Source organism: Solanum tuberosum, unplaced genomic scaffold (genome assembly GCF_000226075.1).
Source record: "Solanum tuberosum cultivar DM 1-3 516 R44 unplaced genomic scaffold, SolTub_3.0 scf00040, whole genome shotgun sequence".
NCBI lineage: Eukaryota > Viridiplantae > Streptophyta > Magnoliopsida > Solanales > Solanaceae > Solanum > Solanum tuberosum.
The window spans coordinates 550,969-569,985 of NW_006238964.1; the positions used below are offsets into that span (position 1 = coordinate 550,969).

A 19,017-nucleotide genomic window follows, 5' to 3' on the forward strand; every position below is an offset into this window, starting at 1 on the left:
GATCATTTTCCAAAGCCAAAGCCGAGCCGAGCGAGCAACGACGACGACGGCGTGAGGGGGGTCCCTCTTTCCAACCCTTTTAACAATTAATAGGAGTATTTCTATATTTAAACTCTCCTATTTTTCTTTCCACCACCAATGAGGGACAAATGCCTTTTCAATAAAGCATAAGAGGACTTTTTAAGTTCTCAACTCTTCAAGTTCTCAACTTTTCAAGTTCCTCTCTTTTCATCTTCCCTCCATTTCCCATTACTCTTGCTACATACCCAACATTAAGTCAGTTTTTGACTTCTGAAAGTGTTTAACAAATATAAAAAATAACTTAAAATAAATCAGAAACCAAAAGTAGGTCTCCCGCTACTTTTTATTTTTTGACTCAGAAGTCATTTCAGTTTAACTTTTTATTTTTGACTTAAAAGCTTTTTTTTTTTTAAGCCAACACAAACAGAATCTTACACTATTAATCTCAAATTTTGGTGTTCTTATTGACTGATTCCATCTGTTGTAAGTGATGAGCTCATACACTTGTTCCATTTATGATTTGTATGACATTTTGCTATTTGGTAATACATGTGTATGTCTTTTTATTTTTGGTTTTCCACTCGGTGTCTGGTATCCACTTTGGAGTTCGACTAAATTCGGATTCGCGCCGGGAAGTTCAACATTGGGAGGTAAAGCGCTCCCTAACAAAGACGACTCCGTACCCAAGGGACTCGAACCCGAGACCTCTTTGTTAAGGATGAAGGAGTACTTATCACTTCACCACAACTCTTGTTGGTAATACATGTGTTTGTTTGTTTGTTTGTACTTGAGGCAGATTTCAACAAAGGTAGAAAGTTGAAGAAAATTTTGTTGGTAATACATGTGTTTGTTTGTTTGTTTGTACTTGAGGCAGATTTCTACAAAGGTTGGAAGTTGAAGAAAATTCCAAAAATAATGGAGATGCGGGGGATCGAACCCCGTGCCTCTCGCATGCAAAGCGAGCGCTCTACCATTTGAGCTACATCCCCTTTTGTTACTCTGATTCATTATTACAATATAATTCTTTGGCTAAAGCAAAGGTGGGGTTCATGATGTCTTGATTTGATTTTGCTTAAAATTAATGGGAATCAACTAAGTTCGGTTTTAAATTTAACTGATTAGCTTTTCCCTGATCCGATTCGATTCATTTTTTGATTATTTTCAAATTTTACTCATGTATTTAATAACTAGTAACAATAGAATAAAGTCATAAACTAGAGCTACTCGCACATAATATTTTACTTGTTTTAGAGTCTCTTTGCATTGCTGCTAAAAACTGCTTATTTTCATAAGCATTTCTTTAAAATAGCTTTTCAGAAAAAAGTGCTTTTGAAAAAAAAAACAATTTGTGTTTGACTAATTTATTTGAAAAATGTTTTTTATAAGTAAATTGTGTTTGCCTAATCTTCTTTAAAGAGTACTTTTGAAAGTCAAATTACGATTAAGGGGAAGTGTTAATGTACTTTTAATATTGAGATTGTTTTATAGAGAGAAACTAGTTTAAACATCTATTACAAAAAATTAAATTAAATTTTTATTTTTATTAAAATAAAATGTTCATATTCAAATTTTCAATCAATATTATACATTTTTTTGAAGGGCAGAAATCTTTAATTGTTATGTTTTTTCTTCTTTCCTAATCTTACAAAAATATTTTTGTTACCTTTTTCTTGTTTTATAATTTTGTAAAATTATACGTAAAATAATAAATAAAATAATAAGCAAGCGGAAAATACAATATAAAATTTATTATATAAAAATAAAAAATGAAATTATTAAACGGAACTTAATCAAACATATGAGATATGTTAATTAAGTAATAAGAGAAATATTGGTATATATATATATAAAATAATTTTCTGCTTCTGCTTTTGCTTTTTTTAAGAAGCAAAAATATTTTGTTTCTTCCCAACAACAGAAAAATTATTTCTACTTCTATTTAAAAGCACCTTTACAGATTTGACAAACACCTACTTTTTCAAAAAAAATCTCAAAATTAGTGCTTCTGGGCTCCGAACAGCAATGTCAAACATGCTCTTAGTCATTATCACATGACAAAAAACTTACTCGCAAATGATATTTTCATTTCATCAATAAATATTATTTTATCATTGATTAATTTGGTAATATAAAATATAAACTAATTAACCTACTATAACCAAAAATTTAAATACTTTGACGGTGTAAAAATTATTTATACTATTGGCGCACCTTAGATAAATAAATCTATACGACATGTTACACGATATTTACAAGTTGCAAACCAGTCAACTAAGAAATCAATAGTTTATTTTTTCAACCAAAAATATGAAATAAAATAAAAGACTCATTAAATTAGTTCTAAACAAAAGCAAGTTGCACTAATTATTTTAAAAAGTGTGTGACAATAGATAATTATTGTACGAGTGGGATCCATCATTTGCTAGTTGAACGTTGAATTACATAATAGCATCCATCTAATCTAATACTACTCACATTAAACGGCTGGCAACCTAATAATCCTTCAGTTGAAAAAAGTAATTAGGCACACAAAAGAACAAAGTTGATTTAGGAAATAAAGCTAATGCTATTATTAGAGCCTCATAATCTACATGAGTGCAAGTTGAGCAGAAGCATACTTTTTTTTTTTGGTTTCCTAATTGACAGCATTCGATTTGGCACTTGATTAATTTTGTTTACGAGTTGAAAGATAGGACGTATTCTAACAAAGCCAACTTTAGTTTAGAATTCAAACCTAAACATTTTTGTTAAGAATGAATAAATATATATCGTTTCACAATAACAAGCAGAGTTATCTTATTAGCATATGCTTGCACAAGTTGCTGATTAAAGGCATGGCGTGGGACAGAATCAAGTTCGTTCAACTTTTTGACAAATTGAATTTGGATGCCTTTTATTAAACTTGCCTTTGTCTTTTCAAGTCTCACCTTTAACTAACAAAACCCAAGTTGATTTGGGTTGCCCTTTTGGCCACTAGTTGACCTTTTTATATTTTCTTTTCTTTTCAAAGTGGATATGATTATGTAATACTAATTAGGAAAAATTAGAGAAATTTCACCTTTAGTTTACTTATTACTATTATCCCCTATAAGTTTTACAAATCTTCAAAATTTCTCATTTTCACGCATCAGATTAGTGTATCATATATAAAATGTACATCAGATTAGTGTATCATGTATAAAATGTAATGTATCTTACTTAACGATTAATGTATCTCGCACATCATATTAATGTATCAGCGCTTATATTATTGTATCCGTTTGAGAGATTTCTGTAATTATAAACTTTTAAGGAATAGAAATCTCACCTTTTAGTTTACTTATTACTATTATCCCCTATAAGTTTTACAAATCTTCAAAATTTCTCATTTTCACGCATCAGATTAGTGTATCATATATAAAATGTACATCAGATTAGTGTATCATGTATAAAATGTAATGTATCTTACTTAACGATTAATGTATCTCGCACATCATATTAATGTATCAGCGCTTATATTATTGTATCCGTTTGAGAGATTTCTGTAATTATAAACTTTTAAGGAATAGATTGTAATTTTGCCTTAAAAATATGTGATTTCTGTAATTTGCCCTAATTAATATAAGAAATGAAAGAAGATGAGGAAAGACTTAAAAGGAGATTAAACCTATACATATGTTGTATTACTATATGTATGTGAGAGTTGAAACCCATGTTTAACGTTCTCTAAATCTTTTTGCAAGTGAATGATAATATATTCCATTTTGGAAACTACTACAGTAATATAAATGGAAACATCATTTGATTCAATAGCAATACAATATGTCTTTAAGCATTGAAGAAAGAATTTACGCTATGAAATACTAGGAATGGTAAGATAATTGGTGTCTGGTGAAAACCTTTTGAATGACATTTAGGTAGATAGAATTACAATACACTAGTTGAAAGAAGATCCTACTTTCTGTGAAAAAGGAAAAACTCTGATCCTAAATAACAAACAGCCACAAAAAGACTTGTATTAAACCAGGACTAAGCAGGCAGCTGCAGCTCTATTCATTTTCCCTATCCTTTGATAAAACTCATGATAGAACCTTTTGCCTTTTAGCATCCATCCTATTGCTTCCGTCCACTCTTGGAATTTTTCCTCCGACTCCGTTCTCTTTCATTGCTTTTTCCAGATGCTCCACCTGTCTTCAAGTATCAATAATACTTAACTGAATTAGTAACAACCTAAATGACCATAAAAGTACTAGTACAGCAATAGGAAACGGGAACTAACCCCTTCACAAAATCCTTGGAATTGGCAAGAATCGCCTTTACCCGACTTCATTTCACCTGAACTTCTTTTGTTGGAAAAGGTAAAAAAGGTCTCACTGGAAGATGTAGACGATGTAGTAGAACACATTGAAGGAGTTCCAGTCCGAGAAGAAGAAGAAGAAGAAGAAGACATCCCATTATCACTATTGAAAATTTCGTCAAACATATCCTGCAATTCCTCAAAGGTTTCTTCCTGATTTTCCTGTCAATTCATAGAACACCATCTGAACACCATGCCACCTCTATGTTATAATAAAGTACTAATGTAGTATTTATATTCACCGAATATAAACGAATTTGCAAAAACAAACCCAAGTGTAGACTACTTCAGTTTAGCAGACCCAAAAAAGTGAAAATGATGTCAGTATTGTTCAACAAACATCTTATATATAGGCAGGCACTCTTATTAAATTAGCACCCAGTATAGAAGCATAAATTCCTTCTCCTTTTGTGGGATCTTTTCATTGTAAATTTAAGAAGATAAAAGGGGAAAAAAAAGAGAACTTACATTGGACTTATTTTGGCTCATCATAGCTGCCATTTCATTCAGGAAATCACCCATGCCCTGCACAAGAAAATCCACTTCAAAATTTGTAACAAGAATTTGCCTGATGCAATATACAATTTATCTTTTTTAGGAACAACCGTGGTGTCCATACCAGCTTGAGCAATATCATACAAGTTAAACCAAGTATATTTTGGATAAAGATCAGGATCTAATTATCCGTCGTCAATTGAATCAACAACAACATACCCAATATAGTCCCACAAGTGACGTCTGCGTCTCCAGAGGGTAGAGAGTATGCAAACCATACCCCTAACCCTACCTTGGCAGGTCGAGAGAATGTTCCCAATAGACTCCCCCTACCTTGGCGTCGAGAGGATGTTCCCAATAGACTCCCGGCTCAAGGAAAGCAAAAGCACAACAATTATGGAGACATAAGCTATCCTCAATAGAATAACCGGCATAATTAGAAGAAACCAAAACTTCCATGTTCATCCCTCTTCTATGACTTGCCTAAAGGATAAAAAAAGACAACCTTTTTCTTCAATGTTTCAAAAGTTCATGCTTGATTAACACTAGTACTTGGAAATAATCTTACGTGATCCCATTTCTTGAGATTCAACATGAACACCATTTTTAGCCCTCTCAAAATGTAAAAACAAATGGAACAACATGAAGATACTCAGCCTGCTACAAGCATGACACAAAACATTCCTTATTTATCAATAAAGTCATAAAATTAAACTTCACTCAAGTATCAGCGTACATTTTGCGACATGATTTAGAACTTTCAACATGAGAGTATATATAAAAGAACAAAGTTATTACATTTTCGTCGTCATCATCACCAGAGTCATAAACTCCTACATCGTACAGAAACCTTTTGTTTGCATCCGATAACACTGCAAATAATTGAATGTATTAATACATTTCCAATTCTCAGAGTTCATTTTTACTTTTAGCAGGACAAAACATTAAATATGTACGGCGCAAATTATGTTACAAAATAAAAAAAGCATAAAATAAGTACCAGAATATGCTTCTTGAATTGCCTGAAATTTCTTCTTTGCTTCATCTACAAACTTCGAATTCCCCGATGCTGAACAGCGATCTGGGTGCCATTTCTATATAATAATAAAAAAACACAAATTAAAGCTAAAATGAGTCTGTTTGATGATGAAGAATAGATTCAATTTATTTATTTTCAAATTCTGACCAGTGCAAGCTTCTTATAAGCATTCCTAAGCTCTGTTTCAGTGCATTCCTTTTTCAATCCCAAAACTGCATAATAATCATTGCCCATATTTCGATCAATACCCACCAAAAACCGATCAGAATATTTCCTGTCTTGTCGACAAATTAAATACAAATCTCCAGCCCCTTTAATACAAAAAGTGATTAGATTTTTTTTCTTTCTTCAAAGAATTAAAAGCCGTATAGACACGGAACTTTAGTTAGAGAGAGAAAACACAAGTGTGAAGAGAGATGAACAACTCTCCCTTAAAAGAACTCTCCAGAAACGGGCCTTCCATTAATACACCGAAGTCCCTAATGTGTGGCTTAGATTAAGGAATGAACGGCTTAGATTCAATGACGGTACGAGATATTTGTATCCAGAAGCTTCTTTCATCTCTCTGTTCCTCGCCCTTTTGCATTATTATACTCTGTTTTAAGGATGAGAAACGTTTGTGTTGTCTACTCTATTTTATAATTGTGTGGGCTGAATGTAAAGTGGGACCTACACCCAAAAAGGTTAGGGTCCACTCATTGCAAATTGGTTCGAACTATTTACCATATAGCCATTGCAAGTTGTATTTATTTATCTTTTGGCAATAAAGTTGCAACTTGGGGTTCTGGAAGAAATTTAAAAAGTGCAACTAGGAGAGAACACTGTTCTAGTAGTACAGACTAAAGGTGTGGTTGACGTAAATACTCGTTCCATTCCATATTAATATTAATTTAAGCTTTGAGCCTTTTTTTGTTTTTCAAATTAACTTAAATTTTCAATCTTCAAGACTATTTTTAAAATATTCTTCCAATTTTACCCTTTAAGTTAGTATTGAAATTAGTTATTATAATTAATGTTTAGTTATTTTTGACAATAATTAATAAGGGTAAAAATGAAAAATTATGTTTAATTTATGTCCTAACCTACTTTTCTTAAAGGGTGTGAAACACTTCAAAGCTTAAGTTAATATGGAACGGAGGGAGTAACACATTTATTTATGACTACTATATGGATAATAGAATTTTTGACGATCGATGACTAGAAACTACTTACTGTTTTGGACCAAACTGGTGAGATTCATTGCACACTCCAAATTAGCACCCCACAGCTTACATGTGTAACGCAATTTGTAGCATGCAGTCCCTCACGGCTCACATCACCCAAATTTTCGGGGAAAAATTATTTTTATATCTCATGCAATTCATATTAGTTGATTTCATTTTATATTTAAATTGATTGTCTTGCATGAATTATACCGGATTATTTGTGTCATGCGTATTATGGCAAACGGATATGACTTTATACGTACCATATTCAACATGGATTAGTCACATACCATATCGGACTATCATGATTTTAAAGCTACAAACAAAAAGGTCAACAACATACAAGTCACAACAAACATGTACGACTTCATTTAAATTCATTTTTATAAAAATGAAAAATTAAATTCTATTTTCTCTCCTATTTACTACGGCAACGAAGAATCAAATTATCACTATATTTATTCCTTTTTCTACTTCTTCTTCCAAGTGCAGGATGATGTGTTGTCACAAATTCTTTATAGACTCGAACCATATATAACTTGTTTGAAAATCATGCAATTTGTCGGACTTTTATTGTAAGAGCAGACATGTCATTTGCCTTGATGGTTAGTTTAAACGTGTCTGTTTTTTTCAAATATGCTCAAACAAGGACGAAAAATGACTATCAATTTCATAAAAAGACACTAACGATTTTTTTAAAATTAAATTATGTGTCTAATTAAACATGCGACATAAATTGAAATCGATTGAGAGCATTAATTAGATGGGGCATGCATAATTTATCCGACAATATGAAAAGTCTCCTTTTGGCCATATTTGATCTTGATAAATATATTTGGAAACCAGTGATGCTCTAGCCTCTTCTTTGTGTTCAGTAAAGGAATAATTTGTTGGTTTCTACGTGTGGTCCAAAGGCTTTTTTCTACAAAAATCAACGTGCATTTCAATTTCAGCCACATGCACTAGAATTCTCATAAATATCAGTCCTAATCAACAAGTACCATGCAATGCCATTTTTTTCTCGAATTTTCCAATGATTAATTGAAGCATCTATAATTTTCATTTTTTTTTTTTTTACGTAAACCTAGTTCACGAAAAGAGTCCAAATTGTGTGATAGTGGAGGAAGAGGTACCCGGGGAACTAGCAGAGTATATCCTAATGATATACATATTAGTATAAACTTAACTACAATGAATGGTTTAATTTGATTAGATGAAGAAACTCCCTCGAGCTAGGCAACGTAACGTGGCTTGCTATGTAATAGTAAGGTAACCTCAACATTAAGGCCCTCTATTTGGACTTGTTTAAAATGAATTTGGGCTTACACTTGCAGCATGACTCATCCTCCTTAGAGATGGATTTGGACTTCTTTGAGCCCGTCATATATATAACACATTACAATGTCTAAGGATACCATTATGTGGGCCTTATTTTTGGACCCTCTAATAATAATTTTTAGGGAAAATTAAGCAAATACCCCATAAAAGCAAAATAATTACAAACATATACACTTTTACATTCATACTAACTAAATAATTACACTATATACCCCCTAACTAATTTTATTTAACTGATACTAAATCAGTATCACATACTGTATTGGTATCATTAAAGCTAAATTTCACTTAATTGATACTAAATTAGTATATATATATACTGTATTGGTATCATTAAGGTTTCTTGTTCAGAAATTACTCATTAGTCAATGATACTATAAGAGTATATGTATATACTCTTATAGTATCATTGACTAATGAGTAATTTCTGAATAAGGAACCTTAATGATATCACAACAAAATACATACACTCTTACAATATCATTGACTAATGTGTAATATCTAAACAAATAACCTTAATTATACCACAACAATATATATATACTCTTATAGTATCATTGACTAATGAGTAATTTCTGAATAAGGAACCTTAATGATATCACAACAAAATACATACACTCTTACAATATCATTGACTAATGTGTAATATCTAAACAAATAACCTTAATTATACCACAACAATATATATATACTCTTATAGTATCATTGACTAATGAGTAATTTTTAAACAAGAAACATTAATGATAGCATAACAATATACATATACTCTTATAATATCATTGACTAATGAGTAATTTTTGAACAAGAAACACTAATGATACCAATACAGTAAATATATATATATACTGATTTTGTATCGATTAAGCGAAATTATCAGTCTTAATGATACCAATATAGTATATGATATTGATTGAATATCAATTAAACGAATATTACCAGCTTTAATGAATGGGGGTATGAGCTGTAATTTTCTTTTTTTGAGAGAATATGTATTTCTTGAATTACTTTGAATTAGGGTATGAATATGTAATTGTTTTAAGTTTTATGACCCATTTATGTAGTTTTTCCTAATTTTGATAAACATCACTTTAAATAGAACTCCTCAATTATGGTTTCACTAATTATAATTGTAATTATACTTTAATTTGTCACGCATAAAAAAGAATACAAATATCAACCAACTAATTGGAGTAAATCGCGATAAAATCTTTTCAAATTTGATAAATGAGCTAAAATTACATAATTAATTGCTCATAATCAATCACTGGGCCGTTCTTCCGTATTATACAATATACTTGTTTTGTGTCAACGAATTTTCTATTACTACCTATGAGTAAAGGATGCGTATATGTGTGATTGTTTCTCTGTATATAATGCGTATATCAAAGAGGATTATGTTTTTATGAGGTAATTTTGATATTCCTGAGATGAACTACTCCCTCCCTCCAGTCTACATTACATGATATCTTTAGGTTTCAAAATTAGTCAAAATAATTGATCTCTTATCTAATCACAAGAAGATATTACTACTCATTCCGTCCTCTTTTATATGTCATTTTTTTACTTTGCACTTACATTAAGAATCCTCTTTTATATGACATTTTTTTACTTTGCACTTACATTAAGAAATGATGTAACTTTACCCTTCTACCCTTATTTAATTTTTTTGGAACTCAAGTTTTCAATCAATGAATATAAATTAATTTATTTTGATTAATTAATTTAACCAATGAACATGAATCATTTACTTAGCTTTTCTAAGTTGGTCAAATATATATTTTCAAGGCTAATAACTCACAAGGGTAAAAAGGAACAATATGGCAATTTATGCATTGATTTTATGAAAGAACAATTTTCACATATAGCAAATATAAAAATCATATTTGTATGTTATAGCTATAGTTCGCATAATTGCGCTCCATATCAAATTTTATGTTTGCTATGGAGCTTTTGATTTGTATATTCGCTACAAACATCCAATTTTATACAAATTGTTCAGTTTTGTATAAATTCATTTATACATTGTAATTTGTATAATAAGATTTGTATTTAAATAATTATAAATATATAGGACGAAAATATATATATTTGTATTTGTATATACACTTTTCTCTCGCTTTATACAAACACAAACACATTTTATACCAAAATATATAAAATGGCTAATTGTATACCAAATTAGATGACAAAAAAGGGGATGTTTGCTGCAAATTATAATTAAAATAAATTATGACTATAACATTAATAGTTTGTTATTTCATACAATTTTTCCTTTATGAAATGACAAGTATTATGTATCAACTATTTATAAGAAGGAATGATATATAAAAAGGGACGGAGGGAGGAGGGAGTAGTATATAATATGAAGGGATGAATTTGAGGGAATATACAATTATGTCATGTAATATCGAGGCCGGGCGGGCCCACTTGAGCATCTATCACGGGTTACTGATTAACCGTCGTGACTTCAAGGTTGTCGACGTGGCACTCATGAATTAGAGGTTTCAAATATCCAAGTTGAGAATATTCTCACTGTGCACCAACCAGTATGAATACGATCTAAACAAAATCTAAAATTATAGGGAATATTTATTTGCCAATTATATGATTTATACTTTTCTATTTTTATTATTTATTATTTAATATTTAAATGTTTATGAATTTAAGTCACCTAAGGTCGTTTAGGAAATCATAAGCCGGCAAGCAAGCATCCTCAACGCAGTAGGAACTTAATGAGCTATAATGTCAAACTTAATTAATTAACCAAATTTCTTTGATGCATAAGATGGCGGCTTATAATTTCTTTTTTCAATATTACACTCCCATCCAAAATATATAATCCAAAAGATCTTAAGTAAGGATCTATAGAAAGTAAGATGCATACCAAAACAATATAAAATATAACATAATGATATTAATCAAATAACAATTTGAAACATCGTACATAAATTTTTAAGAGTTTAACTTAGATCAGTACATGATTGATTTTCTTTATTTTAATGAAAATGAAAATACAAATGGGTAAAATGGGAAAAGCTTCACAAATGGCATCTTGATGGAGGCTAACACCTGAGTTCGATAAAATTCAATAATTTCTTGTCTAATTTTATTTTTGTAATTTTTTCAATTAAATATGTATGATAATTAAATTTAGAGCCTGATTATTAACAAATAAGTCGATGTCTTAGAATATAAAATCTTACACTTAAGTACATCATTTAAATAAGGCATAATACATAAACATGACATTTAACTTGGTGTCAACTGACAATTATATATGACCTTTAACTTTGGGTGTGCACAAGTAGACACTTAAACTTGTATAAAATTGAACAAATGAATACATTTGTCATACATGGAAATTTCATGTCCTACATGCATCCTATGTGTATTATGCCATGTAGGACAAATGTGTTTACTTGTTCAATTTTATACAAGTTTAAGTGTCTACTTTGCACATTAAAAGTTGGAGGGCGTATATCACTACTAAAAAAACAGCATTTAGCGACGGATTTTAGCAACGAATTATATTCCATCACTAAATAACGACGGATTAGCAACGGAATTACCATTTTGTTGCTAGAATTACAAATATTTTTTTTGAGTTATGATATAGTGACGGATTCGTGACGGAATACTTTTTACGTCGCGAAAGTTTGGCGCCCAAAATTTCCTACGGATTTAACAATAAATTAGTCGTGAGAAAATTAATTAATATTTAGCTACGAAATTAGTGACGAAAAATTCATCGCTAAACTTTTAAATATATTTTTTATAAAATATATTATATAGTGACGGAAAAATCCGTCGCTAGAATTTAATCTATATAAATATCTTTATTTGGTAGCGACGAATGTTATAATCCGTTGCTAAGTCCGTTGCAAAATTTATTTATGTCATATGTTCTAGGGCAAAATTTCATTTCAACATTTACGCTCTCATCTGAAGAAAGTGAGCTCTCAACCTCTCTAATGGAACTCTCATCTGAGAAGTGAGCTCTCAACCTCTCCATCTCTGATCGATGAAGTGAGCACATTCTTCTTCATCTCTCCATCTTCAATGGATGAACTCTCTTTTTAACTCTTTTTTTCCTCTGTCTTCAGTAGCTCTATATGCCTTCAAAGTTTAAAGTAAATTTTCTATTAACAAGTAAGTACTCTTTTAGTTCAATCAATTAATTGTTTAGTTTAGTAATGTATTTGTTTTGGGGACAATAGTTGTTGTGCAAAATCAAACCCGATTTATGTGCAGTATTTGAGGTTCCAGTTTTGGGGAAATGGGGTTTCGTGAGGTTCCAGTTTTCGGTAAGTAAGGTTGAATTTTTTTGAAAATAGGAGCTTAGAAGTTTGGGTGTACTGAAAATAGGGTTTTTTAAGAAAAGATTTAATCATTTTGTGCGGTGTTTGAGGTTCCAGTTTTCTTCTCTGGAGACTTGATGAAAACTGAAACATTTGAGATAGAGGGCTACTTTTGGCATTACAACTTAATGATTTTGTGCAGTGTTTTAGTACGTGGCTGATGAGCAATACTTCCACCCCCATTTACCCCATTTCCTCTATGATTTTTCTCAACATCTAATATAACATCCTTGGTTGCTGCTAACTCAAACTTACTAGTGTCACCACTTATGTCTGCAACAACACTATTATTGTCTCTTTCTAGTGCACTAGTAAGATATTTCGAGACATGGACACCTCTGGTTTTCAACGTGTGAGTGACGACCTGTTTGTTACTACTAGAGCGCATAATAGGATAACTAAACACGGAAAGAAAGCAACATTCATTTCCTTTGGAGCTAACCAAGAAATAAGTTTATTTTAATCTGCCTGCTCTTTCTGCATTACGAGTGTGCCTCGTGACACCAATTTTGCAGCAGCGTACTTAGTGTTGATGTCTTATTTCAACACTGATTTACTTTTTTTTTGCGATGTAAATTGCACACTGATTTATGTTTTATTTTATACTGCAAATAGCTTTTTTTGTTTGTGACTAGTGGTTGTCGACCTGATTCGTTTCATTAAAAGGTATTACTCTTTTTCTCCCCCTCCCTTACCTCCACAGTAGCTTTTTTTTCTCCAGAAAAATGTGTTGGTTTAATTTTTCTGTTATAATTTTGGTTGGATAAGTTTTTCTGGTAATAAATAATGTTAGTTTACTAGGGATGGCAATGGGGAAGGTCAAGAGCAGGGCATGGTAAAGGTTTAATGGGGCAGGGTAGGGTAAAGGTTTGATGGGGCAGGGCGGGGCAATACTTAAATGGGGCAACGCAAGGTAGGGCAGGGCAGGGCAGGGCGGGACATAGTTAATATTTTAAAACAATTAATAGGGTAGGGGTGGGTTCATGAGAGGTTCCTTAGTTTGAGCACTTTGTAGCTTGCCAACAATGCTCAGATTGATCTACTCGAAAGGAAGATTTACAAAAGAACAATACACACTCCACATTGTAGATGAGCTTGTTTGCTTAGCGTAAAGATTAAGAAATTCGAGCTGACTTTAACTATGAGTCTATGACTAAGTCATGCTAAATGTTAGGCAACTCATCCAAGATATACCATATTAAAATCAATTAACTCTCGACTTTTAACAATGTGTGTTCAACAGATCTCTACTAATTCTTGAGCTGAAGTGTGTTATGTGCCTTCTCGATTTCTAAATTGTTGAGCTCAACAAATCATTTTCTTAAATGAATGACATTACTTGACTTAATCATGTGATAGTTCTGATGTAAATGGTTTATATATCAATATTACTTTGATGAGCACAGTGTAACCATCAGGTCCAGATTCCTTATCAAAATCATATGATCTGATAATATTTAGCATTTCAGCCTTTCAAAAGGTTTCTCCAGTTCCCTAGTATCTTGTAGTTGTGTTCAAATTTTCTATAGATTTCTACTAATTCTTTGTGTAAAGCTTCTAATAGAAGTCCATGGTTCTTTTAATAATTTGTTCCTTAATTTATATGATCTCTTCTGATAGAAGTCAATGATAGCTATTACACTCTTGTACTTACAGGTATCAGTTCTTTCTGTTTATCTGCAAGCTTACATCAGCGGCAATTTTAATACTTTAGCACACTTTCACTTAATTGAAAAGTATTTCACTCAGGTAGCTAAACTTTATTTTGTACTAGTGATAACTGTTTCACTCTAATTTCTGTTGCATCAATAGTTCTCATTATTATGCATTATGCTTAATTTGTTGTTTCTCTCTGATTTGATTTAACAACACTATTATATTTGTATATAGGTATGGCTCAAGGAAGAGGTAGTGGCAAGTCCTCAGGTAGAAGTAATCTAGCTATTTGTGTAAGCATGCCAACTATTCCATGCCCTCTATAGTATCTTCTCCATTGATAATTGATGTTTATCACCCAATGTAGATATAATGGTATTGGTCAGAAAGAGTAAAAACTGAAACTAAACAGTGCATAGAATCAGAGACACTTGAGAAAGAAGATTTGGGCATGAAAGTTTGAGGACATTTGAGTATTAGCTGTATCAATCAATCCATTAAACCTGTTTGTTACCGAAATATTTGCAATAAGACTCTCAATTTGATTTGTTGCTCCATTTAAACCTGATGTGTTAGCTGAACAGGATACACATTCTACAACTGTCTTTCATGCTTAATTTTGGCCTCCAATTCTGTATAGGGGGTTTCCTTTCTTGTTTAGCATTCTCTTCTCGACCTTCTTTCTGTGTAATTTGGGGATTTTAGGATTGAAAATTCATGTGAATTGCAGCCAAAGGGTAGGTGCTGTTAGTTTTTTGCCGGAGCATTACAGCAGGATGAAAACTGCCAAATTTTTTACACTTTAAGGATGCTTTTTGTTAACAAGCATAGTTCAAGGATGCACCTTAAATTATACGTTTAGTGTAAGGATGTTTTTGGCCAAAAACACTATTATTATATTGTAGAAGCTTCTTATGTAGTTATGAAGAAATTTCCAAAATCACTTAAAAATATGATGATCAAGAGGGATAAGATACTCAAGAAAGTGATGGATTTTGCTAAACAAAAGAAAAGGATATTTTTGCGGGATTTTGAGGAGATTGTTCTTTCTTTTTTTAGAGAGAATCCAGACGACACGCCAACTGCTAAGGAGCTTTTGAAAATTCCGTTCTTTGGTGAAATTGAAAGGTTTAAGCAATTTGTGTTAAATACTAATAATTGAACAGTGAAAGATCAAAACAGAAAATATTGATATCTATAGTGTGTATTACTTTTGTTTAGGTATGAAATGAGTTGTTTTCTTAGTTGGGATCATATGGTTCATATACATGAAATGGAACTTCTGCGGATCTGTCGTCTGATTCTTCCTTCTGTTTCTTTATTTCGATGAAATGTTGGTATGTTCGTATGAAGTTGATCATTCTCTATGGATAATGCATCTGTTTATGAACACTAAATGAATTCTGGTTCTCCAAATTGGGCTGCTGATCCATTTCTTGACAACAGGCAGCGAAAACACATTCCTATTAGGATCTTGCACTTTATAGATGGTTTGTTCTTCGACTGCCTAGCTGTTGCCATAATTAGCAACTAAGTGCCCTCATGATCTCTCACAATATGCTCACTTGATCCAATTGAAATATATTAGATCCCATAGTTTGTTAAATTTCATAGCATGAAATTTGAAGGCCCAATTAGTACATTAATGCTAATGCTTAAAAGGTTATGCATGTTTTTGTATTTGCCTTCAAAATATATTTTATTCCCAATGTTTAATGCTTTCATTTTTCCTCTACTTAATACAGGAAAAATATGAAGAAATATTGCGGGAAAAAATAGTGTCTCAAGCTGATATTGATCAATGTGAAGCATTTTATCAAGCTGTAGGGGGAGAAAAGAAGAGAAGAATATACGATCTTGATTCTGAAGCAAAAGTTACAACGGGCAGAAACTTTCTACCTCATCATCAGTACTTCCTTCAATTTCTCAATCAACATCGATAACAAATATGGATAAGTTTGTAAAGCAAATGCTTCCTGCACTTACTAATCACTTTCTTCCCGTTGTTATGGGGAGGGTACAAGAAGGGAGTACTCCCATTGATAACCCATCAACAGTGACACCTTTAGTGCCTCCTTCAGCTACTACTAATGAGGACGAGGTTGATCCTTAATTAGTTTCACGTGACAATCGTATCCCTTTTTGTTTTATTGTCTGCTTTTTTGGAAAGTACAAATTCTGCAGTAAAAATATTTGATTAATGTAGGTTCTTTTAAGAACAGTTGATATATTGTTTTGGATGTTTTGAATCAAAAATATGAGATTTCGATATTCTATATATTTTGAACCATCTATGATATTATTTTATATGTTTATTATTTTTGGGGTATTTAGCAATTTAATTTGAATTATATCAGCAGCATATTGAAAACAAAATAAATCAAATTTACAAGAAAAAATTTAGCAACAAATATGGCGACGGACCAGCGACGAACTTGTTTTGCGCCAAATGTGCTGGCTCAAACGACGGAATATGTTGCGACGGATTAGCGACGAAAAATCTGTCACGAATTTATTAAAAATGACGGAATGAATTGTGAAATTAGCAACGAATTTATAAATATAATGACGGATTAGTCCGTCGCTAAATTTGTGACGGAACACATTTTTCGTCACTAAGAGATTATCAACGAGCGATATAGTAACAGTCAATAATCCGTCGCTAATCATGTTTAGCGACGGAATATCATAGATTAGCAACGGATTTCGTTCGTCGGTAAAAGCTGATTTTTTTGTAGTGATAGTTGTCCGCTAAAATCAAGTTAAGAGTCATGTTTATGTATTACTTTAAATGACCGGTTTCTTTCTCATCCAGCATTATGTGTGGAGCTCGATTGGATAGCCGTCTAGTCCAAAACACTTACTATATCCAGAAATATAAAGAAAACGAACAAGTTGAGATGTCTTTTTCAGAAAAAATAAACATAAAAACTGCAACTAGGTACGTTTGCTAGCAGTAATAAAGATTAGTACTATTCTTGAGTAGAAATTACTCAGAAGAGACGCGACGTAAAAAAAATAAAAGATATTAAGATAAAAATATTTGTCGAAATAGTAATACTGTCAACATGGACGGCGTCATAGTAAACGTTTGGTAATTGTCTATTGGTTCTATACTAGACTTTGGACTAAATACTAATACATCAATTTTGTGTTTACGGCATTCCATTTGTTCCCATAATATAATTCTATCTAATTGCTACTTAAAATAAAGGGATAATTTTAAATTACCCAAGAAATTTCTTAATCTAATTATTAATTAGTGTCGTTATCCCTACAGGTAAAACGTCATTAGTCCTTTACCTAATATAATGAAGCCCACAAGGTACTGGCACTTTGCACGGCCTGGTACCTTGAAATTATACTAACAACACAAGAAAGAAAGAAATTATTTCTTCAAATCTGAATTAATCGGATTCTGATGGGCGTTAAAGCGAGCAAGCTGATTGGGGTTGGAAAACGGCTAAAACTGGGAGGAGGTGCCGTTATGACACCAAGAGGTTATGTTCCTGTTGCCGTTGGAATAAACCTTAATGAATCAAAGCGGTTTATGGTACATACAACGGCTCTCTACGATGCTGAATTTTTGGAGATGTTGTCACGATCCGCCGAAGAATATGGATTTCACAATCAAGGTATTTTGAGAATTCCTTATGAGACTAAAGCTTTTGAGGAACGTATGTTTAATGTCGCTACTTGTGCTGGTGGGAGCAATCGAGTTAGTCCAAAAATCAGGGGATTGGAATAACGGTCATTATGCCGTGTGAAATGAAAGTACATTATATTACTAGTATTTTTGCGGTACTTAAAATGATTCAATCCGATCTGTATTCAGCTAGATCTGCACTTGGATAGAAGAACTTTGTATATTATAATTTCCTTCTTTATCCGGGTACATTATTCCCTGCTGAGATGGATTGTAATCTATATTTACATGTTGCTGTAATATTTGAAAATTTTAGATGGTTTTTGTTATGATCATTTTTCAAATGCATTGATCACATAGATATGGTTTTAGCATATCAAGAGATAAATATAAACAGAAAATTCATGTTTTATTTTAATATTAATTACTTATTTTCTAAAACATTTTTCAAGACTTAAAACTACACATCAATCAATAAGTAAAAGTGAACGGAGGGAGTACGCACGATATTACTTGAAATTGAATGCAACCAATGATGATCATTAAAAGTAGGGACATAATATTACGATGTGAATTATGATCTACCCATTGAATTATTTTCTTATAAGTCATTAAACTGTTCATTGGGACCATTAACTAGGGAGTATTATAAAACCGTCGGTCATAATTGAGCAAAAAAAAAAAAACAGATTCTTCTTCCCTCCAATAATTTCACATCAATTTAATTAAGCTGATACAACTGCAACTTGTCAAAACGATGGCCATTTTGAAATAGTATTAGCATTTTTCATGATGTCACTTCAAAAAAATATGTCAACTATACTGAATTTTCTAAATGGACAACAATTATCATAAATATATAAAGTAGGTTTTCAATATTTTTGCCTTGATAGTTGATACATTGGACAAATCAAGATGTTTCA

The 19,017-nt window shown here is 31.7% G+C and overlaps 1 protein-coding gene and 1 non-coding gene across 3 annotated transcripts; both read right to left on the bottom strand.

Moving 5' to 3' along the window:
- Positions 1-937: 937 nt before the first annotated feature.
- TRNAA-UGC (transfer RNA alanine (anticodon UGC)) lies at positions 938-1,010 on the bottom strand. The gene has a single exon. It is a non-coding gene; the product is annotated as a tRNA-Ala (tRNA).
- Positions 1,011-3,861: 2,851 nt separating this feature from the next.
- Positions 3,862-6,481, bottom strand: LOC102590274 (dnaJ homolog subfamily B member 6). Of its 2 annotated transcripts, none has more exons than XM_006342840.2 (6): positions 6,039-6,481; positions 5,853-5,946; positions 5,651-5,724; positions 4,826-4,882; positions 4,280-4,519; positions 3,862-4,187 (listed from the first exon to the last, which is right to left on the bottom strand). In XM_006342840.2, exons 1-6 carry the CDS (start codon positions 6,123-6,125, stop codon positions 4,080-4,082), a joined length of 660 nt encoding a protein of 219 aa, XP_006342902.1. In that variant the 5' UTR covers positions 6,126-6,481; the 3' UTR covers positions 3,862-4,079. The 2 variants fall into 2 exon arrangements, with proteins under 2 accessions (XP_006342902.1, XP_006342903.1); XM_006342841.2 differs by having other exon boundaries at positions 3,862-4,191.
- Positions 6,482-19,017: the final 12,536 nt, after the last annotated feature.

Excerpts from the sequence above, each read along its gene's own strand:
- LOC102590274 (XM_006342840.2), bottom strand. The coding sequence starts at position 6,125 with ATGGGCAATGATTATTATGCAGTTTTGGGATTGAAAAAGGAATGCACT. Across the intron at positions 5,947-6,038 it reads CTTATAAGAAGCTTGCACTG|AAATGGCACCCAGATCGCTG; the intron begins GTCAGAATTTGA and ends ATTATTATATAG. Across the intron at positions 4,520-4,825 it reads TGAGCCAAAATAAGTCCAAT|GAAAATCAGGAAGAAACCTT; the intron begins GTAAGTTCTCTT and ends ATGAATTGACAG.